The sequence below is a fragment of the Salmo salar genome, chromosome 03, assembly GCF_965601325.2.
Source record: "Salmo salar chromosome 03, fSalSal1, whole genome shotgun sequence".
Lineage (NCBI taxonomy): Eukaryota > Metazoa > Chordata > Actinopteri > Salmoniformes > Salmonidae > Salmo > Salmo salar.
In genome coordinates, this window is record NC_138293.1 from 27,950,452 (window position 1) to 27,977,521 (window position 27,070).

The 27,070-nt window shown below is 43.5% G+C and overlaps 1 protein-coding gene across 1 annotated transcript in view; it reads left to right on the forward strand.

Moving 5' to 3' along the window:
* Positions 1-27,070, forward strand: part of LOC106599303 (contactin-associated protein-like 2) — a 61,524-nt gene that overhangs the window by 28,007 nt on the left and 6,447 nt on the right. The window contains exons 11-22 of the mRNA XM_014190466.3: positions 530-636; positions 895-1,014; positions 1,398-1,513; positions 1,872-1,956; positions 5,788-5,944; positions 6,138-6,265; positions 6,362-6,532; positions 21,840-22,058; positions 22,360-22,596; positions 22,784-23,014; positions 23,418-23,551; positions 24,665-24,758. Of these exons, the coding sequence (XP_014045941.1) occupies positions 530-636; positions 895-1,014; positions 1,398-1,513; positions 1,872-1,956; positions 5,788-5,944; positions 6,138-6,265; positions 6,362-6,532; positions 21,840-22,058; positions 22,360-22,596; positions 22,784-23,014; positions 23,418-23,551; positions 24,665-24,758 (1,799 nt within the window). The remainder of the gene's footprint in view (positions 1-529; positions 637-894; positions 1,015-1,397; positions 1,514-1,871; positions 1,957-5,787; positions 5,945-6,137; positions 6,266-6,361; positions 6,533-21,839; positions 22,059-22,359; positions 22,597-22,783; positions 23,015-23,417; positions 23,552-24,664; positions 24,759-27,070) is intronic.

A 27,070-nucleotide genomic window follows, 5' to 3' on the forward strand; every position in this document is an offset into this window, starting at 1 on the left:
CTCACTAAGGTCAGCATATTTCAATTAAACGGCACTTCTTCGTCGTGTGAATATGACTTCAAGAAGTACCAAATGTATGCAGCCTCAAATTAATTAGTTTTTGAGGGTAGATGATATTTGCAGGATGCACTCTAGGAAAGTTATTATCCCTATGATCTATCCTTTTCTGTCCCATCTGTACAGATGTAGGATCTTAATTTGATCACTCTGTTGCAGGAGAACGTGTAATGTATTTGAGGTTTAAAAAGGCTTCTGATGTTTGTCATTTCTACTTTGAAATTTCAGACTTGATTTTCCCTTACGAAAAATGTATCAACCCCTACAAAATTGTTCATTAATTATAATCCACATAATAATTCACATTTCCTGTTGCTGCAGGATTATTTTTCTGCTGCTGCAGGATTATTTTCCTGCTGTAGCAGACTGGCTCAAATTATGATCCTACATCTGTAGTTTCACAAAAGTCAAAGTAGTTCAATTATCGGTCACTTCTGCTACTTCATCATGTGATCTACCCCCCACCCCCCAGATGTGTACCTAACCACTGTGAACATGGAGGCCGCTGCACTCAGACCTGGGACAGTTTCAGGTGCTCCTGCAATGGGACAGGCTACACTGGGGCTACATGCCATACCTGTAAGTATCCTCCTCCTCAGCCTTGAACATCTTCATGTTCATACAGTATATGGACATCTTCATCTATGATCTCTCATTATTCATACCCTCAGGGACCCATCTGAAACATCAGTTACATTTTTGCACATTCACCTCACTGACATTAAAACCACATGGGGAAACTCCTGGATTTATAATGATGAATAAGTAAATCTGCTGTAATGTAAGCTCCATAATACATGTGGTTTCCTCTCTCGCGTGTGTATTCCTCTTCTCCAGCCGTGTATGAACAGTCCTGTGAGGAATACAAACATCTTGGTAAAACATCTGGCACGTACTGGATCGACCCTGATGGGAGTGGTCCCGTAGGCCCCTTCAAAGTCAACTGCAACATGACTGGTAAGAGTACAGTACCTCCCAAACCTACCGAACAGAAAATCCACTTAACCATTATGGCATCAGATGATTTTGTCCCATCACAGCAGGCAAATCTGGTTGAAATGACATCATTATAACCAGAATACAACAACATCTGGTGTTTGGTTGTAATTTGGGGTGGCAAGTAACCTAGACGTTAGAGAGGCGGGCCAGCAACCGGAGGACTTCAATTTTCTGTGGGCTGCAAGGAAAATGGATCAATAAAGTATTGGTCTTCTTCTGGTTGTAGTAACGTCATGGCAACCAGTTTTGACCACTGGGATAGCTGACCTACATTTCATTCCTCTCCTGTAAATATTGGTCACGCTGACTGGTTTTTGATGGTGTTGTTGACTATGTTGCAGAGGACAAGGTGTGGACTACAGTGAGAAACAACCTGTCTCCCCAGACCTCAGTGAGTGGCTCAGACTTGGAGAGGAAGGCTTTGCTGCAGCTCAACTACAACATGTCCACAGAGCAGGTGACCTTACTACCTTATGACCCTATGACATCATCACCCATTCATGATGGAACCAGCTCAATGCAAAATAAACATGGATTTTATGGGCAGGTTTAACGGGCACGAATTAAGTCTAGTTTTGGACTGAGAACTATGCTCAATGGAGAAACTCCATGGTTATTTTCTGTGTAGAGAAACCAACCCTATGTGTATTTTAATGCATTTCTATGTTACTGTCGAAGGCACTAGCTAGCTACATTGTTTATTAAAGATGTTCTCTCAGTGTATTTTCACTCATCTCCGCTACTATCCTCAATTACTAAATGTTATGCATTCTGCTTTGCTCAAGCTCAAGCCCTGTTTTCTCTCCCTGTGACAGGTGACAGCCATCACGAGCAGTGCAGAGTACTGTGAACAGCATGTAGCCTACGCCTGTCGAATGTCTCGACTGCTCAATAACCCAGGTAAAGAGGACATTGTGTGTTTTTTGGTGTTTGTATGTGTTTTTGTGTGCTCATATGTATATCTGAGAAAAGGATCTGTTTCTAAAGGGAAATACTATTATTTCCAACAAAGACACACTGTAATTTATGCATTTGGAGAAATAATATGCCAAGAATATGCCGTCTTCTCTTTTCCCTTCCCAGTGTTTGTTTTTGATGAATGTTCATTTAAGTGTTGTCAGATTGTATAGCAGATGGTTATTAGCATTTGGGCGACAAATCTAGAATATTCTTATCTATTTTATTTCACAAGATGAGAAGGCAAGCAGGCGTACATTAGATAGCGTCACAGTAGTTGTCATCCCTTGTCATTACTCATAGAAGAGAGCCAAGCGCTTATTGCAGTGGCTCTCTTCCCATCTCATGGAAAGGAGGAATACTATCTGTGGCAACTGGAACTGTTTCATTCCCTCAAGCCAACTACAGGAAATATTACAACTGAAATTCCATGACAGCCACAGAAACCCAAAGGCTCTTCAGTGTCTTCCGACAGTCTAGTGTTGTTTTGTTTGCTGTTTTTTACCCTGTTTGATTTGGTGCTATCAAGCGACCCTGAGGGTCCATAGAGTTCTGAGCCTGAGGTTTTGCCATTTGTGCATTCTCTCAAAGTATATACAGTTGAAGTCAGAAGTTTACATACACGTTAGCCAAATACATTTAAACTCAGTTTTTCACAATTCCTGAGCTGGTGTAACTGAGTCAGGTTTGTAGGCCTCCTTGCTCGCACACGCTTTTCCAGTTCTGCCCACACATTTTCTATGGGATTGAGGTCAGGGCTTTGTGATGGCCAATCCAATACCTTGACTGTTGTCTTTAAGCCATTTTGACACAACTTTGGAAGTATGCTTGGGGTCATTGTCCATTTTGAAGACCCATTTGCGACCAAGCTTTAACTTCCTGACTGATGTCTTGAGATGTTGCTTCAATATATCCACATAATTTTCCCTCCTCATGATGCCATCTATTTTGTGAAGTGCACCAGTCCCTCCTGCAGCAAAGCACCCCCACAACATGATGCTGCCACCCCCGTGCTTCACGGTTGGGATGGTGTTCTTCGGCTTGCAAGCCTCCTCCTTTTTCCTCCAAACATAACAATGGTCATTATGGCCAAACAGTTCTATTTTTGTTTCATCAGATCAGAGGACATTTCTACAAAAAGTACGATCTTTGTCCCCATGTGCAGTTGCAAACCGTAATCTGGCTTTTTTATGGCGGTTTTGGAGCAGTGGCTTCTTCCTTGCTGAGCGGCCTTTCAGGTTATGTCGATATAGAACTCGTTTTACTGTGGATATAGATACTTTTGTTCCTGTTTCCTCCAGCATCTTCACAATGTCCTTTGCTGTTGTTCTGGGATTGATTTTCACTTTTTGCACCAAAGTATGTTCATCTCTAGGAGACAGAACGCATCTCCTTCCTGAGCGGTATGATGGCTGCGTGGTCCCATGGTGTTTTTACTTGCGCACTATTGTTTGTTCAGATGAACGTGGTACCTTCAGGCGTGAACCAGACTTGTGGAGGTCTACAAATTTTTTTCTGAGATCTTGGCTGATTTCTTTGGATTTTCCTATGATGTCAAGCAAAGAGGCATTGAGTTTGAAGGTAGGCCTTGAAATACATCCACAGGTACACCTCCAATTGACTCAAATTATGTCAATTAGCCTATCAGAAGCTTCTAAAGCATGACATCAATTTCTGGAATTTTCCAAGCTGTTTAAAGGCACAGTCAACTTAGTGTATGTAAACTTCTGACCCACTGGAATTGCGATACCGTGAATTATAAGTGAAATAATCTGTCTGTAAACAATTGTTGGACTTGTGTCATGCACAAAATAGATGTCCTAACCGACTTGCCAAAACTATAGTTTGTTAACAAGAAATTTGTGGAGTGGTTGAAAAACTAGTTTTAATGACTCCAACCTAAGTGTATGTAAACTTCCGACTTCAACTGTATGACCAGCATAACAAGTTTTCATCAAATCCTTTGGATGTGTTAGGATCTGAGACAATAGTCGGACTGACTGGAGATGTTGACAGATAAAACCCACACATCATTCGTGTTCTGGTGAGCTCTGTACACCTCGCCGCTCGACAGCTGTTTAGCATGGTGAAAGGGAGCGTGTTGGTTGGCAGCATCAGTGAGCTGAAAGAGATGAGGAGTCACACATTCCTGGTCAGAAGACTGTCTGGCTGTACTATTTCTCCCTCATTTGGTAGTCTTATTGTGTTGGCCCCAGTGGTGCCCATTCAACCAGTATTGAGGAATAGAAGCCTACTCTACCTGACATTATCCCCTTGCTGGTGTGCCTCTCCCCTCTCACTCAACGGGGGGACGCTTGGCCTCCCGGCCTTCAGCCCGTCTCCCTCTCATCACCATAAATAACCTGAATTATTGATTACTTTATATCCAGGGAATACACAGCACTAGTCCACACTGCTCCCCCCAATCTCGCTCCACTCTCTCTCTATCCAGCCTTCTCTCTCCATCCAACCCCCTGTCTCTGTGTCTCTCTGTCTCTTTCCCCCTTCCCTCTCTCTCTCTCCATATCCCACTCCATATCCTACTCTCCCCCCTGCATGTGGGGACCAGTGTGGAACATAGGTACCTCGCAGGAAACAACCAGTGTAACAGCCTTTGTTCTTTCCCTGGAGCCTCACCACCTCACTATGTGCTATGTGTCCCCCTGGCTATTACTGAAACAATTTTGGGAGATATCTAGGAAGGCGTGTGTGATGAACAGACCACCCCAGCTGCTAAAAACCACAGACGCATTATCCTTCCAATATTATTTCCCCATTGATGTAAACACTGCATAAATGTTTCACCGTCCCCTTTGATAATGTACTACAAACCTATTATTATTTTTCATTCAATTATTATTTGTCATTCACTGGAGGGCAATTTTTGCCAGGTGCTGCTGATAAGTAACAATGAAAAGATGGAAAGTGCCTAATCGTTTGGCTCTAATTAAATAACACTTTCTTGTCTTTTGAAAATTACTGTAAACATTGTATTTTTTTTTAAATGTTTTCCCACTGCTTATTGTTATGGCAGACATGACCATTGTCTGATTATTCTGAAAAATATGAAAATAATTCAAACGCATAATTCACATTGTAAACAGCAAAACACAAGAGTACTTTTAAAAGTTTCTAGAGATGATGCAGTAGTCAGTACACAACACAAGGATGGTGGAGATGTTGAAGAAGAACAAATGCCCTGGGGAGTGTTTGCCTTGATAAATGATCTTGTTTGTCCATCTATAGAACAGACATTTCCACTTGATGTGATTCCTCACACCAGTTATTTTCCCATTCCCTAGAGCGAGTCATTTTTTATTACCTGGAGTGCTGAATAAGACTATCTGTCTGTGCTGCTGTTGGTGCACGGGTGAAACAGGGTGAATAGCTGATTAATAGACCACATAGCTTCTCTCAATCAATAAAAAGTAAAGTGTCAAACGGAGTGAGGGAAACGGATCATCTGGTAACGCTTGTGCTGTACATGAGGATCTATACATACTGTAGGCTTGTACATAACCGTTTTATGGCATCTGACGTATTCATACAATATGCATCAATAGACCCATCTCAACTTCAATGCTATTTGCCATGAAAGATTGACATCAACAAAGGTAGCATTGTATTATTTGTATACCAGTAGAAGAGTAAATGAAACAGCTTAGACTATGGTCATTTGTTTAGATATACACAAATAATGTAGCATCATGCTTATGTATTGAGTATTTTGTTGTTTTGGTATGTTCTGTACTGATTCATGCTGTTATTTTGCAGCTGGGTCCCCATTCACATGGTGGGTTGGCAGGGCCAATGAGAGGCATTATTACTGGGGTGGTTCAGGACCAGGAATCCAGAAGTGTGCCTGTGGAATCGAGAGGAACTGCACCGATCCCAAGTATTACTGCAACTGTGACGCTGACCAAACGCGGTGGTGAGTGACTCCACTCTGAACAACACTAGAGATGAAATGCTACAGTATGGAAACGTAAGCTAGATCTAGTTATCCTGAAATGTATCAAGTAATACATTGTAACATTTTCTTTGTGCTACAATCTTACTGTAGTGCCTTTTGTAGTGAACATTTTCCTCTGTATTTCATATAGTTTTGTGATGTATTTTTTTAGGAGAGAGGACGCTGGTCTCCTGGTGTATAAAGACCATCTGCCTGTGAGTCAGGTGGTAGTTGGTGACACTAACCGTGCTGGCTCTGAGGCTAAGTTGACTGTGGGTCCACTGCGTTGTCAAGGAGATGGTGAGTTTGTTATCATTTCTACACCTTAGAATGCCAATCAGTAATGTACACAGGCAACACAATGTGAGTTATTCTTGTTTCCTTTCTGTTTCCCAGGTAACTACTGGAACGCAGCATCCTTCAACACGCCTGCATCATACCTGCACTTCCCTACCTTCCAAGGGGAGACCAGTGCTGACATCTCTTTCTATTTCAAGACTTCCTCCTCTTATGGCGTCTTTCTGGAGAACCTTGGCAATGCTGACTTCATCCGCCTGGAGCTAAAAGGTGAGTGTACTACTACTCAGTAACAGGTCGATATACACTACCTGTAGACCTGTATTATGGATGTGTGTGCAGTTCAGTATCAAAGCTCTACCTCCACATCTGCAAAAAAAACTACCATTACAATATATAATGTATAGATGCAGTATAAATTCAGTGGTTTGGACAGTGTTAGTGAGGCTTATTCACAGTAGATATCGACCTAGACTTTCCACTAAGACTTTCCTCTAAGTCAAAAAGGATCATGTCTATCTTGCAACCACAAAACAAGAATCTCTTGTTCCTACTAAAAAACAAACCACCAGCCACTAAGCAAGTGTCACGTGCCATGTTCCATGAGAGCTACTGTAAAACAACATTCAGTTCTTAGTAAATCTCCACAGTCAGCTCTTGGGGACTGTAACAAGATGGTAGATTGAATTTTGGGGCACCAGTGTGTGTGTACTTTAGAGTCGGAGAACATGTTAGAAGACCAACACTCCCAAAATACTTCTAGGGCTCTCCATAAAGGCTGCCATTGATCTCATCGATTGCAGGCCATACTTCTGTCATTTTGTCATCAGATATTAAACTTTAGCGCTTTAGAAATGGCTGGAAGTCAGTATTAACTTAAAGTTCACCAGCACAGTTGGAACCCTGTTTGGAAATGGTATTGTTAGATCAAATTGGTTTCCAGTGACATTTAAGCATGATTTTTGAGCTAGTGGGGGAGCAGTTTCCTTCCGCTGGGAAAGATCAATGGTCAGAAATATCTTTGAGCTGCTTCCATCGCTTCAGGCCCCATTTGTTATTGTTTCTGACCCTTTTTCTCTGGCAGGTTTCAAGCTTTACTGACGCCATCTTTTGGTGCAATGAGTTGACAGTATTTGAGCAGTATTATTACAATGATTCAGTTGCTCTGAAGAAACAGTGTCTCTTCATTAGAGACACAGACAGAAAATATTCTGTAAAAACATTTCCTATTTAATATTTTCCCCCCCATTTTAATATTCACAAGGTACAGTATTAGTCTGCCAAGAGAAATGGATTTACTAAGCCCCTTGTAAGCTTTTGTATTTTAAATACTTTTTCACTCAAAACTCTAGAGTACCGTTATGCATTAGAATTTCTCTTTTGAGCTTGGCAATGGCAGTTGTTTTAATGAGACTTGGCCCCCCTCCAAAATTCTTCTCTGAGCTTCCGGAGGTTCTCTGCCAGTCCTGCAGGCCGAGCATCTGCTCTGAACAGGTGGATCGATGATTGACAGGGCTCCCCTATGTCATCGCCACAGCTTCAGTACATGCTCTGAATGGAGAACAAATGTAATCAGACAGCTCCCTTCAATATAGATATATTGAGTCGGTTGGGAAATCAAATCAAAGAATGATTCTCCCAATGAAAGGTGGTCCAGGATGAGACCCCTGGTTAGTGGAAAGCACTCAATTACAATCCCTGTGAAATCTCATTACTCGATGGTAACCTGGATCTCTGTGATTGATGTGGATTAAACAATCAGAAAGGATGTTGAGTGATTACAGACCGGTTGTCGGTATGTGACGTTTGTCTCGGTGGAATTGGACCCAACAGGGGGTATGATGACACTTGTCAGCAGTGTTTCAATGAAGTAAATGACGATTGACAGAGGGGAAAATGAGCAAACTGTGCCGCTGTGAAGAGATCTATCTCACTACTGGAGTATTTGTCTGCCTTACGTATTTATAGGTGTCATGGTCTGATAGATACTTGTCAAAAACACATCTAGAAAATGTGACATTTTTCAGAGCTATAAATGCAATATTGTCAGTCTTTCATGTTTCAAATCATCATGATACCAGCAACAATATTTCAACGTCTCCGACATTTCAAAGTGTAAATTGTATGACAGCTTACTTCACATTCATTGAAAAGTCAATACTGTATGTAAGCAGACCAAGGTTATTATAGTAAACAAAAACTGAAACAAAAAATGAAAACGAATCAATAAAACCAATGTAGTAAACCGAAATCAAATACTGTAATGAACAAACCTGTTTGAAAAACTAAAACTATGCTGAAACTATTATCTTTGACTCCAAAATGAACTAAAATAAAATAAAAACCATCATGAATTATGTTCCGTTTTATACTGACCAAAAATATGAACACAACATGTAAAGTGTTGGTCCCGTGTTTCATGAGATGAAATTAAAGATCCCAGAAATGTTCCATACGCACAAAAAGCTTATTTCTCTTAAATTCTGTGCAGAAATGTGTTTATATCCCTGTTAGTGAGCATTCTCATTTGCCAAGATAATCTATCCACCTAACAGGTGTGGCATATCAAGAAGCTGATTAAACAGCATGGTCATTACACAGGTGCACCTTGTGCTGTGGACAATAAAAGGCCACTCTAGAATTTGCAGTTTTGTCACACAACACAATGCAACAGATGTCTCAAGTTTTTAGCGTTCGTGCAATTGGCATGCTGACTACAGGAATGTCCACCAGAGCTGTTGCCAGAGAATTTAAATATACATTTCTTTACCATATGCCATCTACAATATCGTTTTAGACAATTTGGCAGTACGTCCCAACCAGCCTCACAACTGCAGACCACATGTAATCACGCCAGCCCAGGACCTCCAAATCCGGCTTCTTCACCTGCGGGATCGTCTCAGACCAGCAACACGGACAGCTGATGAAACTGTGAGCTTGCACAACGGAAGAATTTTTGCAGAATCTGTCAGAAACCGTCTCAGGGAAGCTCATCTGCATGCTCATCGTCCTCACCAGGGGCTTGACCTGACTGCAGTTCGACGTTGTAACTGACTTCGGTGGGCAAATGCTCACCTTCGTTGGCCACAGGTACGCTGGAGAAGTGTTCTCTTCACAGATGAATCCTGGTTTCAACGGTACCTGGCAGATGACAGACAGCGGGTATAGCATCGTGTGGGCGAGCGGTTTGCTAATGTCAACATTGTGAACAGAGTGCCCCATGGTGGCGAGGGTTTTTTGGTGTGGGCAGGAATAAGCTATGGACAACGAACACAATTTAATTTTATCGATGGCAATTTGAATGCACAGAAATACCGTGACGAGATCATAAGGTCCATTGTCGTGCCATTCGTCCGCTGCTATCACCTCGTGTTTCAGCATGATAGTGCATGGCCCCATATCGCAATGATCTGTACACAATTCCTGGAAGCTGAAAATGTCCCAGATCTTCCATGGCCTGCATACTCAAACATGTCACCCATTGAGCATGTTTGGGATGCTCTGGATATATGCGTGCGACAGCGTGTTCCAGTTCCCGACAATATCCAGCAACTTGGCACAGCCATTTAAGAGAAGTGGGACAACATTCCACAGGCCACAATCAACAGCCTCTATGCGAAGGATATGTGTCACGCTGCATTCAATTCTCTGGTAAAAGCTGTGGTGGACATTCCTGCAGTCAGCATGCAAATTGCACGCTCCCTCGAAACTTGAGACATCTGTGCTGCCCTATCAAGGAAAAAGGCAGTAACTGCTCACTTGGTCAAAAATGAGTTAATGTGTAACAAGTGCATTGAGAGTCGGGAAACAAGTACAGGGAGTGAGTGTTTTAATAAATTAACAAAACATATAAACACGGACCACCATGCACTGACATGAAACAGAGTCAATAACACCTGAGGAAAGAACCAAGGGGAGTGACAGATATAGGGAAGATAATCAAGGAGGTGATGGATTCCAGGTGAGTCTCATGAGGCGCTGGTACGCTTGATGATGGTGACAGGTGTGCGGCATAATCAGCAGCCTGATGACCTAGAGCCCAGAGAGGGAGTATACGTGCAGCTCCAGCCGCAGGATGACGACAAAGGGGACGAACCCGGGGATCAGGAGTGGACCAGTCACCCCTGCTGAAGCTCGGGAACCTGTCGAGCCGGCTGGGGCGCGGAACCTGTCGAGCCGGCTGGGGCGCGGAACCTGTCGAGCCGGCTGGGGCGCGGAACCTGTCGAGCCGGCTGGGGCGCGGAACCTGTCGAGCCGGCTGGGGTACGGGAACCTGTCGAGCCGGTTACCTGTATAAAAGACACCTGGGAGCCAGAAATCTTTCTGATTGAGAGGGGGTCAAATACTTATTTCCCTCATTAAAATGCAAATCAATTTATAACATTTTTGACATGCGTTTTTCTTGATATTTTTTGTTGTTATTCTGTCTCTCACTGTTCAAATGAACCTAACATTAAAATTATAGACCGATAATTTCTTTGTCAGTGGGCAAACATACAAAATCAGCAGGGGATCAAATACTTTTTCCCCCCACTGTACATCTGTAAGGTCCCTGAGTCAAGTATTGCATTTCAAGCACAGATTCAACAAAGACCAGGGAGCTTTTTGAAAGCCTCAAAGGAGGGCAGTGATTGGTAGATGGGTAACAATAACAAATGAGACATTGAATATATCTTTAACCATGGTCAAGTTAATAATTGTGCTGTAGATGATGTATTAAACCACCCAGACACATCAAAGATGCAGTCATCCTTCTGAACTGAGCTGCAGGACAGGAGGGAAACTGCTTAGTAATGTCACCATGAGGCCATTGGGGATTTTAAAACAGCTACAGAGTTCAATGGCTGTGATGGAAGAAAACTGAGGATGGATCAACCACATTGTAGTGACTCAATAATGACCTAAATGACAGTGAAAATAAATGGGATGGAGCTAAGCACAGGCAAAATCCTAGAGGAAAACCTGCTTCAGTCTGCTTTACACCAGACACTAATACCCTGACTACACCGCTCGCGTTGCAAAATAAATGTAGAAATCTATGTTATTCAATTATTGCACCCACACTGCACGCTCGCGTCAACGAGCTTCTGCGTTGCCAAGGGCTAAAATAGAAGTCCTTTCTATTTCTAACTCAGATCGTGCTGCAAGTCCTGCCTCTCCCATCTCCTCATTGGTTTATAGAAGCAGGTACCCACGTGCCATCTCCTAATTGGTTATACCCACGTGGGTGATTGAAAGACGAACTGTGTTGCCGGATGTCGTGGTAATACTATGAAAGTTTAGATGCCAATCACCATATAAGTTCAAAGATGAAAAGCCTGGAAGGAGGAGAGATGACTAGAAACGATTCGGTTGACCGTTTTATGTGTGGATTAATTGTCGGAGTAGAGGACCTTGTGCATTTCAGATAAAATAACAACCTAATGTTTATATCCCAGGACAAATTAGCTAGCAACAGCAAACCAATATAATTGGTTCAGAGTTTGTTTTGATATTTTATCCTGCGTGTCATGATCACATTTGGTGTAGGGGGACAAAATACATTTATGCACGATGGCGCACGATGGCGCATGCACACAGCCGGTTTGGGTTCCGTGTAAGAGATGAATTCAGGACAATAACCTAGGAAACAAAGCCAAATCTACACTGGAGTTGCTTACCAAGAAGACAGAGAATGCTCCTGAGTGGCCAAGTTACAGTTTTGACTTAAATATGCTTGAAAATCTATGGCAAGACTTGAAAATTGCTGTCTAGCCATGACCCTCAACACCTTGACAGAGCTTGACATTTTTTGAAAATAATAATGGACAATACAGGTATCTAAAGCTCATAAGAAACTTACCCAAGAAGACTCACAGCTGTAATTGCTGCCAAAGGTGTTTCTAACATGTATTTAATCAAGGTCTTCAACTTTGACATCAGAGTATTTTGTGTAGATCATTGACAAAAAATGACAATTAAAAACATTTTAATCCCACTATGTAACATAATACAATTTGAAGAAATTCAAGAGGGGTGTAGACTTTGTATAGGCACTTAACTAAATGACTACAAAAATAAATGACCACAAACATGATACATTATCGGTCAAGTAGAAACTCCATGTCTTTCATGTGCATATGGCAAATAAACAAACGGACCTGACGAGAGCATTGCAACCAACATCCAAAACTTAACGTGTGCTGGGTCATTCCACAAAAGCAGTCCTTTTGCATCCCTTCGATAGGTCAAGTAGAGATTGCGCACCAATATTGAATTTTAAGCCTGTTTATATTAAATGAATTGCCCTTTAATATAGACCACATGGATAATTCAATAAATCTGATTTTCAATATGAATAAAGTCTTGCTAAAGTGCCAAAATGTGGCATTTTGATATCCCTCCGTGCACCCTCTGACTTCTAGGAAGGTTTTAACCCACTAACCTTAAAAAACTAAAAATCTTTTCACCATCATTGTAAAACCCTAGTTATTGCTTTTACAAAGTTATTTGTGAAGATTATTTAAAGTGAAGTCATTTATTTCCTGTTCCTCATTTTAAGGTAAACATTGTGAACTGAACTGTCATTGTAATATGCTGAAACTACAGTATTCCTTTTAAAATATTTTAATATTTATTTAAAGAGAATTGAATATCTAATAGTCAAATCATAGTGAAAAAGTGAGCTGGTTCTACTCTTTTTGGCAATTTTCTATTTTCTGGTGTTTTGTTGAAAAACTGAGCGGGTCGAGCATAACACATGTTACCCATAGATAGACAGGCTAGAAATATTGTAACAAAACAGGTACTGGAAACCCCTGCCCTGTGGTCGAACACCCCAAAATACATTTTACCGTGTAGGCCGGATGGTCATCAAAGACACGGGGGGTGGGGGGGGCCTAGGGACAGAAGACAAAGAACAGTGAGACATAGGCTTAATCTTAGACACATGGAAGGTAGGGTGAATATGGAGTGTACGGGGTAACACAAGATGGACAGCATTGGAACTCAGGACTCTGGAGATGGGAAAACCAATGAAACAAGGGGACAGGGGGACAGTTTGTAGGACTATATCCGAAGGAGCAGGTCCACACGGCCCCGAAGGGACCTTGTGGACAGCCCTACCCTCAGCCCAATGCGGTAGCGGGGAGCTGGGGTCCGGCGACGGTTCCGCTCATCGACGACACCAGGTACGTCAACAGCGGCGGACAAACACCTGGGCCGAGGGTATGCTGACCTCCTGCTCTTGTTCACGGAAGAGTGGAGGCTGATACCCCATGGAGCACTCGAAAGGGGAGAGTCCTGTGGCAGAACTAGGAAGAGTGTTCCGGGCATACTCCACCCTGACTAATTGACAGCTCCAGGTAGTGGGTTCTCAATACCCCAATTCACAGTGGCCACAAGGCATGAGCTAGGGAGAATGGTTTCAGAGGTCGAGGGTGTGGTATACGCGGAAGAGGGCGTCAGGCTTCACATTCTTTGACCCTGGGTGGTAGGAGATGGTGAAGTTAAATCTGGTGAACAGGAGGGCCCACCGGGCCTGCCTGGAGTTGAGGCGCTTGGTTGTACGGAGATATTCCAGGTTGTTATGGTCGGTCCAGACCAGGAATGGCTGTTCTGCCCCTTCCAGCCAGTGCCTCCACTCTTCTAATGCCATCTTCACCGCCAGGAGTTCTCGGTTGCCAACATTGTAGTTCCTTTCAGCAGGATTGAGACGATGGGACAGGAAGGCACAGGGATGAAGCTTCTGGTCCTGGGCAGATCGCTGGGACAGGATGGCCCCCACTCCAACATCCGAAGCGTCCACTTCCACCACAAATTGATGCGAGGGGTCCGGATGGGTGCTGTTGGGAACCGATGCTTCAGGTCCACAAAGGCTTTGTCGACAGTTGGAGACCATTTGAACAGTACCTTGGGAGAGGTGAGTGCCAAGAGGGGGGCCGCCAGGGTGCTGTAGTCCCGAATGAAACGTCGGTAGAAGTTTGCAAAACCAAGAAACCGTTGCAACTGCACCCTGGACGTTGGTTGAGGCCAATCCACCACTGCTTTCACCTTTCCAGGATCCATCTGAACATTGCCCTCAACAATGACATATCCCAGAAAGGTGATGGTAGAGTGGTGGAACTCACACTTCTCGGCTTTCACGAACAGTTGGTTCTCCAGGAGGCGCTGAAGGACCTGTCTGACATGAAGAACATGTTTTTGTTCAGATCGGGGAAAAAACACGAGGTCGTCAATGTACACGAACGCAAACCGGTTTAGCATGTCCCGAAGCACATCATTGACCAAAGCCTGGAAAGCCTGGTGAGTCCAAATGGCATGACCTGGTACACATAATGTCCACTGGCTGTGTTGAAAGCTGTCTTCCACTCATCCCCCTCGCGTATCCGAACCAGGTGGTAGGCATTTCGAACTTGGAAAATATGGTAGCCCCCTGGAGAGGTTCAAACACCGAGGAGAGGTAGGGGGTCACGATTCTTGACAGTAATGTCATTAAGTCCCCGGTAAGTCAATGCACGGATACAGGGTCTTGTCCTTCTTCTCCACAAAGAAAAACCCTGCGCCGGCAGGAGATGCAGATGGACAGCCCCAGTGGCCAGAGACTCCTCTATGTACTCCTCCATAGCTTTGGTCTCTGGTCCAGACAGAGAATACAAATCGACCCCGAGGTGGGGTAGTACCTGGGAGAAGATCAATAGCACAATCATAAGGACGGTGCGGGGGAAGGGAAGTAGCACGTGCCTTACTGAACACTTCTAGGAGGTCATGGTATTCTGTGGGGATAGCAGAGACATCCACAGTCTTGATAACATCCTAAGGAAGACGAGTAAGGGAAGGCTGTGCTGCTTGAAGGCAGTGGGAATGGCAAAATGGGCTCCAAACCAGGATGGAGCTTGTGGTCCAATCAATCCAATCAATGTTTTTGAAGCCAGGAAAATCCCAAAACAACCGGAACATGGGGAGATGTAATAAGGAGGAACTGCCTTGTCTCACTGTGGTTACCAAAAACCCGTAATTGAACGGGCACAGTACTATGGGTGACTTCCCCTATAGAGCGGCCGTCCAGTGCCTTAACATCCATGGGCACAGAGAGAGGCTGAGTGAGAATACCAAGCTCCGAAGCTATCGGGGCATCCATAAGATTTTCATCAGCCCCAGAGTCAATGGGCACTCGGAGAGCCTTAGACTGGTCTCCCCACAGCACAAGAGAAAAAAGGGGTGTGCGGGTGATCGGAATTATGGAACTCCCAGACTGACTCACCATAGTACTGGTACCCACTAGAGACAGGGGTTTCCTAATAGGGCAGGTAGCTATAAAATGTTCTGCCCCTCCACAGTACAGACAACAGTTATTATTCATCCTCCGTGAGCGCTCCCAAACTGATAGCCTAGTTCTTCCCAACTGCATAGGCTCAGGGGTATCCAACTCACCTGTCGTAGATTCACGAGAGAGCTCGGGTGGCTTCGACTCCTCTCAAAAGAGCTGCCTTCGGAAACTTCTGGATTCCATACGAGGTGAACGCGCCATATCGGGTGCACGAGTGTGCCCGAGACCGGACCTCTCACTCTTGTGTTCCCTTAGGCGTCCATCAATTTTAATGGTTAAGGTGATAAGGCAGTTGAGGTCCACAGGCAGTTCCCGAGCAGCTAGCTCATCCTTAACCTGTTGGGGCTAGGGGGCAGTATTTGCACGGCCGGATAAAAAACGTACCCGATTTAAACTGGTTACTACTCTTGCCCAGAAATGAGAATATGCATATAATTAGTAGATTTGGATAGAAAACACTCTAAAGTTTCTAAAACTGTTTGAATGGTGTCTGTGAGTATAACAGAACTCATATGGCAGGCCAAAACCTGAGAAGATTCCATACAGGAAGTGCCCTGTCTGACAATTTGTTATCCTTCTAGGGCATCTCTATCAAAAAAACAGCATCTCTACTGTAACGTGACATTTCTAAGCCTTCCATTGGCTCTCAGAAAGCGCCAGAAAGTGGAATGACGTCTCTGCAGTCTCTGGGCGAAAAACAGCAGGAGTTTTTGTGAGTGGTCAGGCTGAGAACAGTGACACTGGAGTGCGGGTCCACGAGAGGACTCCATGTTTTTCTTTCAGTCTATGAATGAATATAACGTCGCCCGGTTGGAATATTATCGCTATTTTACGAGAAAAATCGCATAAAAATTGATTTTAAACAGCGTTTGACATGCTTCGAAGTACGGTAATGGAATATTTAGATTTTTTTTTGTCACGAAATGCGCCCGCGCGTCACCCTTCGGATAGGGACCTCAACGTACGAACAAAACGGAGCTATTTCAATATAACTATGGATTATTTTGAACCTAAACAACATTTGTTGTTGAAGTAGAAGTCCTGGGAGTGCATTCTGACGAAGAACAGCAAAGGTAATCCAATTTTTCTTATAGTAAATCTGAGTTTGGTGAGGGCCAAACTTGGTGGGTGTCAAATTAGCTAGCCGTGATGGCCGGGCTATCTACTCAGAATATTGCTAAATGTGCTTTCGCCGAAAAGCTATTTTAAAATCTGACACCGCGATTGCATAAAGGAGTTCTGTATCTATAATTCTTAAAATAATTGTTATGTATTTTGTGAACGTTAATCGTGAGTAATTAAGTAAATTCACCGGAAGTTTGCGGTGGGTATGCTAGTTCTGAACATCACATGCTAATGTAAAAAGCTGGTTTTTGATATAAATATGAACTTGAGTGAACAAAACATGCATGTATTGTATAACATAATGTCCTAGGAGTGTCATCTGATGAAGATCATCAAAGGTTAGTGCTGCATTTAGCTGTGGTTTTGTTTTTTTGTGACATATATGCATGCTTTGAAAATGGCTGTGTGATTATTTTTGGCAGGGTACTCTCCTGACATAATCTAATGTTTTGCTTTCGCTGTAAAGCCTTTTTGAAATCGGACAGTGTGGTTAGATTAACGAGAGTCTTGTCTTTAAAATGGTGTAAAATAGTCATATGTTTGAGAAATTGAAGTTCTAGCATTTATGAGGTATTTGTATTTCGCGCCACGCGATTCCACTGGCTGTTGACTAGGTCCCACCTTGCCCAGGGAGGTTAACCTCCTCAGATAATCCGTGCAGAAAAGTATTGAAAAGAGACTCCGGATTCCAGGCACTCTCGGCGGACAACGTGCAAAAGTCCACTGCATAGTCTGCCACACTACGAGAGTTTTGACGTAAGACAAGCAGTTTACTGGCCGCCTTTCTCCCAGAAACCGGAGATTCAAATACCTTTCTCACTTCTGCCATGAATTCCTCCAGATGACCACAAATGGCAAATTGTTGCTCCCAAACTGCCGTAGCCCAGGAGAGCCCCCGTCCTGAACATTAGCGTAATAATATACGCCATCTTTGATCTGTCTGAAGGAAACAGAGATGGCTGTAGCTCAAAAATAAGTAAGCACTGAGAAAGAAAACCCCGGCAGCTACCAGGATTCCCCGAATTTCGCTCCGGAGGTGGTAAGCAGGGTTCTCGAGGAGCAGGGATAGGCTGTACAATCTCACCACAGATAGGGGGAAAATTACTGGGTGATTGGAGTTTTTCAGAGGTGGCAGGCAGGCTATGAGCTAACTACCTGATTTGCTTCATAATAGCTCTTTAACCCATGGTCATGGCGTTCCGTCAAGGACCTGAGCCCTTCCAAAAGGCCCTGTACCAACTCCTCATGTCTCTAATGGTGGCTCCCTGCAGGAAGACAGCGTGGCAGAGCTGGTCCAAATCTGCTAGGTCTGTCATGGCCAGTTCGTACTATCAAGGCACAAGGCGAGACCCAAATGCAGACACAGGAGGCAGATGGTTGGAGTCTTACAATGTTTATTAATCCAAAGGGGTAGGCAAGAGAATGGTCGTGGACAGGCAAAAAGGTCAAAACCAGATCAGAGTCCAGGAGGTACTGAGTGGCAGACAGGCTCATGGTCAAGGAAGGCAGAATGGTCAGGCAGGCGGGTACAAAGTTGAGAAACAGGCAAGGTTCAAAACCGGGAGGACTAAGTAAAAGGAGAATGCAAACAGAAGGAGAACGGGAAAACTGCTGGTTGACTTGGAAACATACAAGACGAACTGGCACAGAGAGACAGGAAACACAGGGATAAATACACTGGGGAAAATGAGCAACACCTGGAGGGGGTGGAGACAATAACGAGGACAGGTGGGAAAAAAAGAAGAAAAAAAAGAATAGTACACAAGTATAAACACCATGGGACCACGCAGCCGTCATACCGCCCAGGAAGGAGATGCGTTCTGTCTCCTAGAGATGAACGTACTTTGGTGCGAAAAGTGAAAATCAATCCCAGAACAACAGCAAAGGACCTTGTGAAGATGCTGGAGGAAACAGGTACAAAAGTATCTATATCCACAGTAAAACGAGTCCTATATCGACATAACTTGAAAGGCTGCTCAGCAAGGAAGAAGCCATTGCTCCAAAACCGCCATAAAAAAAGCCAGACTACGGTTTGCAACTGCACATGGGGACAAAGATCGTACTTTTGGAGAAATGTCCTCTGGTCTGATGAAACAAAAATAGAACTGTTTGGCCATAATGACCATCGTTATGTTTGGAGGAAAAGGGGAGGCTTGCAAGCCGAAGAACACCATCCCAATGGTGAAGCATGGAGGTGGCAGCATCATGTTGTGGGGGTGCTTTGCTGCAGGAGGGACTGGTGTACTTCACAAACTAGATGGCATCATGAGGAGGGAAAATTATGTGGATATATTGAAGCAACATCTCAAGACATCAGTCAGGAAGTTAAAGCTTGGTCGCAAATGGGTCTTCCAAATGGACAATGTCCCCAAGCATACTTCCAAAGTTGTATCAAAATGGCTTAAGGACAACAAAGTCAAGGTATTGGAGTGGCCATCACAAAGCCCTGACCTCAATCCCATAGAAAATTTGTGGGCATAACTGAAAAACCGTGTGCGAGCCAGGAGGACTACAAACCTGACTCAGTTACACCAGCTCTGTCAGGAGGAATGGGCCAAAATTCACCCAACTTATTGTGGGAAGCTTGTGGAAGGCTACTCGAAACGTTTGACCCAAGTTAAACAATTTAAAGGCAATGCTACCAAATAGTAATTGACTGTATGTAAACTTCTGACCCACTGGGAATGTGATGAAAGAAATAAAAGCTGAAATAAATCATTCTCTCTGCTATTATTCTGACATTTCACATTCTTAAATAAAGTGGTGATCCTAACTGACCTAAGACAGGGAATTTTTACTAGGATTAAATGTCAGGAATTGTGAAAAACTGAGTTCAAAAGTAGTTGGCTAAGGTGTGTGTAAACTTCTGACTTCAACTGTATGAATTGAGTAATGTGAGATATGTAAACATTCTTAAAGAGGCATTATTAAAGTGACCTGTGTTCCATTTATTAAAGTGGCCAATCATATCAGGTCTGTAGATAGGCAGCCCCCTCGCTGTGCAAGTGGTGGCTGTTTAACAATCTGATGGCCTTGAGATAGAAGCTGTTTTTCCATCTCTCTGTCCAAGCTTTGATGCACCTGTACTGACCTCGCCTTTTGGATGGAAGCGGGGTGAACAGGTAGTGGCTCGGGTGGTTATTGTCCTTGATGATCTTTTTTACCTTCCTGTGACATCGGGTGTTGTAGGTGTCCTGGAGGGCAGGTAGTTTGCCCCCGGTTGTGCAGATCGCACCACCCTCTGGAGAGCTCTGCGGTTGTGGGTGGTGCAGTTGCCGTACCAGGCTCTTAAAGGGAGTGCTCCTAATCTCAGTTTGTTACCTGTATAAAAGAGACCTGTCCACAGAAGCAATCAATCAATCAGATTCCAAACTCTTCACCGTGGCCAAGACCAAAGAGCTCTCCAAGGATGTCAGGGACAAGATTGTCGGCCTACACAAGGCTGGAATGGGCTACAAGACCATCGCCAAGCAGCTTGGTGAGAAGGTGACAACAGTTGGTGCGATTATTCGCAAATGGAAGAAACATAAAAGAACTGTCAATCTCCCTCGGCCTGGGGCTCCATGCAAAATCTCACCTCGTGGAGTTGCAATGATCATGAGAACGGTGAGGAATCAGCCCAGAACTACACGGGAGGATCTTGTCAATGATCTCAAGGCAGCTGGGACCATAGTCACCAAGAAAACAATTGGTAACACACTACGCCGTGAAGGACTGAAATTCTGCAGCGCCCACAAGGTCCCCCTGCTCAAGAAAGCACATATACATGCCGTCTGAAGTTTGCCAATGAACATCTGAATGATTCAGAGGACAACTGGGTGAAAATGTTGTGGTCAGATGAGACCAAAATGGAGCTCTTTGGCATCAACTCAATTCGCCGTGTTTGGAGAAGGAGGAATGCTGCCTATGACCCCAAGAACACAATCCCCACCATCAAACATGGAGGTGGAAACATTATGCTTTCGGGGTGTTTTTCTGCTAATGGGACAGGACAACTTCACCGCATCAAAGGGACGATGGACGGGGCCATGTACCATCAAATCTTGGGTGAGAACCTCCTTCCCTCAGCCAGGGCATTGAAAATGAGTCGTGGATGGGTATTCCAGCATGACAATGACCCAAAACACACGGCCAAGGCAACAAAGGACTGGCTCAAGAAGAAGCACATTAAGGTCCTGGAGTGGTCTAGCCAGTCTCCAGACCTTAATCCCATAGACAATCTGTGGAGGGAGCTGAAAGTTCGAGTTGCCAAACGTCAGCCTCGAAACCTTAATGACTTGGAGAAGATCTGCAAATAGAAGAGGGGGACAAAAGCCCTCCTGAGAGGTGTGCGAAGCTGGTGGCCAACTACAAGAAACGTCTGACCTCTGTGATTGCCAACAAGGGTTTTGCCACCAAGTACTAAGTCAAATTTTGCAGAGGGGTCAAATACTTATTTCCCTCATTAAAATGCAAATCAATTTATTACATTTTTGACATGCGTTTTTCTGGATTTCTTTGTTGTTATACTGTCTCTCACTGTTCAAATAAACCTACCATTAAAATTATTCACCGATAATTTCTTTGTCAGTGGGCAAACGTACAAAATCAGCAGGGGATCAATGACTTTTTTCCCTCACTGTATATGTATTTGTAATATATTTTGCGTGACATTAAATATATTGAAATGTTTTATTTCCATATTGGTAATATAAACATGAAATATAAATATTTTCTAAAACTTACTAAATAAAAACTAGCAAAGTAGATCTGAAAACTTACTGAAACTAAACTGAATTTCAAATAAAAATCTTAAAACTAATAGAAATAAAAACGAATATAAAAACTCAAAACTATAATAACCATGAAGTGGAAGTTCAGTTTCCCTAAAAATGCTTGTTAACTTTTTAACCACTCCCACACAGACCAAGGTCTCTCAAATCTCCTGTATAGCCCCAGCTTAATCTTTGCTTCAAAAAAGACCTCCTTGACAGATTTCCACCTCATAATTCAGCAGTTTCTCACCCAAAGCGTACGTATCCCCTTTGTCCCCACTGGCTCATAAGGCAGAGACAAAATCTTTCCACTTCTGAAGATCTAAAGCCTGTTTGTCTGCCTCACCCAAAACCTTTTCTGATGCCTTTCGCTCTTTCCTCTCCTGCCCAGCTGCCACGGTGGTGTCCTTTTCTTTTGATGTGGGCAACGGTCTGGTGGAGTTGAGTGTGAGGTCATCTACTCCTCTTAATGATGACCAGTGGCACAGGGTGGTGGCTGAGCGCAACGTGAAGGAGGCTGTGCTGCAGCTGGATGGGCAGTTCAAGGAGGTTCGCCCTGCACCCCCACAGGGTCACACTCGCCTGGAGCTTTACAGCCAACTCTATGTGGGTAAGACATCCTTCCTTCCTGCTTCCCACCACATAGGGTAATGATGATCAGGTTTATATGTCTATGTTTGTATGACAACTGGTGCTCAGCTCATGGTGTTTGGACCCGACTTATACAGGCCCACACAGTTTACACATTACACACAGAAACAATGTCAAAAGCTATTAGGATGTCAAGTCAACAACTAACAAGTAAAAAAAACTTGAGTTTACAATTGTTTTATCAGAAGTGTACTTGGTAACAAAATTGTTGCAAACCTTAATGTCTAATAAGACCTTTTGTCATAAACGTTATCCTTCAGGTGCATCGGGTGGCCAGAGGGGCTTCCTAGGATGTATCCGTGCCCTGAAGATGAACGGTGTGACCCTTGACCTGGAGGAGAGGGCGAAGGTCACCCCGGGGGTGAAGCCTGGCTGCTCTGGCCACTGCACCAGCTATGGGCAGCACTGCAGAAACGGTGGCCAGTGCTTGGAGAAATACAACGGTTACTCATGCGACTGCACATTGACGGCGTATGACGGGCCCTTCTGCACTGAAGGTAAAATATAGTCACAGCCATGTGAGAGAATGGTAACTCTAAATGTGTCCATTTTATTTCAACTTCACAGTGTTACAACTCTAACTTTACCCTTTGCTTTTGGGAGGCTAACATCGATTCGCTTGTCAATTTCTCAAACGTCTGCTGATGTTTTGTATTGCTGCCTTGTGTCTCCTGTGTGTATCAGACGTGGGTGGCTACTTCGAGAGTGGAACACTAGTTCGTTACGACTTCCTTCCCGAGGGGGGCCTTCCAGCCATCAGGGATGTGAAGAGCCTGTCTCCCCTGCTGCCCACAGAGGGCAACCTGACCCAGGAGGAGCTGGTGTTCAGCTTCAGCACTTCCAATGCCCCCAGCATTCTTGTGTACATCAGCTCCAGGACCCAGGACTACCTGGCTGTGGTGCTCAGACACAATGGTGAGAGGGCAACTGCTCAAAGGGTTTAAAATGCTTGAGAGAATGTGAGAGCAATCCTGGCCATCCGTTTAAAGGGTTTGAAAGGCTTGGACGGTGAAGTTAATGGTTTAGCCAGCAAAGAACCGCAGAATGTACAGGAAATTAGCTCAATAGCTAATTAAATGGTGCAACACACAGGTTGGGCATGGTCCGAGGCAGATGCATGAATAACTGAAACAGCAGAAAGAGAGAGTGATGGTCAATTTAGTATTTTAGCAATGTAAAGCTTAATTTAAAATACAATTGCCACTTGAGTTTGATACTCTAACCATGTTTCAAAGCCTGTGAGATAATGGGTGGACAACCATATGAATATGATTAAGACACATTGGGACTGACTGGCCATTCCGTCTCCCTCTGTCAGGAACACTTCAGATCCGCTACAGCCTGGGAGGCCTGAGGGAGCCGTTCACCATCGACCTGGACCAGCGCAACATGGCCAACGGGCAGCCCCACCACATCAACATCTCCAGGCAGGAGAGGAACATACGGCTGCAGGTGATAATAATGAGGACGTTGCTTTATCTATCTATGGAGCACTTTTCAGCTGCAGTTCCAGGATGACCCTAGTGTTCCACTACCACAAAGGGTGATCTATCACTCAGTGGGATTTGCCTAAGTCATGAAATGTATTTTCCCTCTCAGACTACTTTAGGCTGCAGGTAAAAATCTTAACAATGATGTAGTTTATCTAAAAAACATTTTCATTTTCATCAAGCAGTTGAAAGGTAGGACTCTAATGCTCCACTTGAGTCCCAGGGTGGGACCACTCTCAGTGAGAGATTTGCTGATGTCATTAAATCCAACAGTCCTCTCAGACTAAATTAGATTTTTTTTAAATGTGAATCACATTTTTATTTGGCGTACCCCCGATAGCATTGCGCGTACCCCTGGGGGTGCTAAGGGTCCTACACGGATCCCAAAAGGGTTCTACTTGGAACCAAAGGGGGTTATTCAAAGTCCCCTTTTAGGTTCTAGATAGCAAGTTTTCTTCTAAGAGTGTAGTGCTTTTTTCTCCCCTACTTTACATTTGCACTTTTGGAGGTTTTCCTATATAATTTATTCCATCCGAGCCAAATTTCCTCATCTGCTGGCATGCACCTCTCCTACAGTGCATTCGGAAAGTATTCAGACCCCTTGACTTTTTCCACATTTTGTTACGTTACAGCCTTGATACAGTTTGATAGCTACATAGACTATAGATATAGCACTTTTCATAAAGCAGTTCAAAGGTAGAACACTAGTGCTCTGCTATCAGGAAGGGAGGACACCCTTCTCAGTGAGAGGGATTTGCTGATGCCATTAAATCCACAATACATACTTGTTCTGTGTCCTCTCAGACTGCATTAGGCTCTTTGCAACACACCAGACCCACCTTTCCTGTGGAAGTGGTTTATAATGCATTATGCTTTTTAGCACAGTTTATTTCTGTTTGTTTATCAGATTTCACTAATGCATGATACACTGGCATCAGTTAGGATTTCCAGGCATATGCTGTTTAAAATCCACCACTAGGTGGTAGTAATTAACAAAAATAAAACTGCCGGCTGTTGGCTTTCTAACTGACTAATACATCATGATTGATGACCATATCGTGATGTTCTTTTCCAGTTGGACCATTACCCCCCAGTCAGCTACGCTCTGCCTGCTGGCTCTGACACCAAGTTCAACCTGGTTAAAACTATATTCCTGGGGAAAGTCTTTGGTAAGTGCAGATATAATCCATGTATTCCTACTGGAGTGTAAATATAAGGAATGCTGTGTATCATGCGTGGAATCAATGTATTATTTACACAGAAGTCAGAGTTACTTGCATTGATCTCTTTGAATTTGGCCCTGAGTGATTAAATCTGGACTTTGGTTCTGTGTGTTTCTGAAAAAACACAAAACCAGATTTTTTGTTGCCCATCCATGACTGAGTGATTGATCTTGTTTAGTCCTGGTTTAGTCCAGGTGTATTAATATATGGAAAGAGAGCATCAATATATCTGGTAATGGTGATGTTGCCTTGACAGAAAAATCTTGCTTTGTTGATACAAAGACATGTACATCCATCTGAGTGCCCATATTGAGCAATGTTACAATAGGCCTTGTCTAGGCCTTTCCTTTGGCTTTGTCTGACTGACAGTGGCGACTCATCATTCAGGGCAAGTGGGGCAGTGCCTGTTTTGCATGTTATTTTGGCATAAATACGTGTCACATATCAGTTTGAAAACAATGTTACAATTTTTTTTTTTTAAAGCTGCATAAGAACATGGTCTCTTTTTTGCTATCTTGATTAAGGCAGCTCCAAAATGCAGGTGTTTCAGCCTAGATCAGTGCTTTCTGTTGTTGTGGGACAGCCAGCGGAAAATATAGAGCGTTGGGGTTGGTAATCTTCTCTAGTTCTGCCGTGATTGGCTCAGTGTTCTGTCATTCATGGGGACACTACGTCACCGCAAAATCTACAGGGAGAGCTATAAAGTTCAAGCCCCCTTGGGTGCTGCCATAGATTTACATTAGAAGTGCCCATTCAAGAAGGCTCAAGGTTATTGGCCACAGATAAAATGACGTCAAATCACGTTATATCTACCGTAGCTTTGATTGGACTGATCATGTCAACAACATACTTTCAAAATCCTAGCTAGCAAGCCAGACAAACAGTCATCTTCATGAATTATGTCGACAATCTACTGGCAAACAATTTTCAATCTTTTTCATATGAAGAGAAATTATAGATAAAACGTATCGGTGATCATTGGCCATTGGACATAAACATTACACAACAAGTTGGAGATCGCAAATTCAACAATGAGTGGTTCGGAAGGAATCAGTGGCTAACTGCAAGCGCTGCAAAGCAATCACTATTTTTCTTCCCCTGCCTGCTATTCGGTGGAGTGGGTGTGTGGACCAAGTCTGGGTTTAAGGGTCTCTTTTCCAAGCTTAAAAGGATAAACATTCACACGTAACACCATGGGAATTCATTGGCCATGCTGACAATCCAGCACGACTTCTGCCGCATTCAAAACAACTGGAAACTCCGGACTGTGAAATCTTGGAACTTGGAATAAAACGAGCTCCGACTGGGAAAATACGCTTTGAACGGTCATCCAACTCGGAATTCCAAGTCGGGAAATTAGGTCTCTTTTGAGAGCTCCGACCTGAAAATTACTGACGTCATGATTCAACCTTGTTTTTTTTCAGAGTTCCCAGTTGTCTTGAAAGCACCATAAATCCAGAGAAGTTTCATGACACAATTTGCCCACAAGGACTCCTGTTGAAGTGAGCACAGCACAACAACGGAGAGGCCAAAAATGTCTTGTATGCTGCTGCATAAATTATGTAATATGCCAAGGAGATATGTAGCTAAGAAAGTAATACTAACTGTATTTTGTGTAGTAAGCTGTTAGTAACCTCACCCTAATAATTTGGTCCCTTTCCCCATAATACCTTAGCCAACTGTTCTGACTTGGTGGTACACATGTAGCCTATGTCCTGTTTTAGAGAAATGTCATCATCAAATATTGTAAGAGCTTTCATTGTTTGCTTACATGTCCCCTTTATTTATCCTACGGTTCTGACTTGGTGTACAGGGAGAATACTGTAAGAACGTCTCATGTTCTGAATTATGTCGTTGTACATTTCAAAAGTGCTGTATAGTCATATTGACTACATCCGTCTTAGCTCGCTCATTAATATCTTAATCGAAATTACGGATTTCCTCTTATCCGCTCATCGTTCCCTAATGCCATAGTTTGTACATCTCAATTGTCAGTAGAAACCACATGTGTTTAAGCAAGTCAGCCATATAAAAAGGCAGAAAATGAGGCTCAATTAACTGTTCCGCTGCCAAATAAGGCTCCACTGATAGCCAGGTATAGGGACTGCTTTATGTAGGCCCTAACAGTTTGTGGGCACCATTTGTCATTGTTATAGTGCAATTAATGTATTGTTTAGCGTTGTGTAGTGGCTTTGCTGTCATGCATCTAAAAAAAAATGGAGTGTGCCCCACCAAGATTTATAGGCTAAAATCGCCAC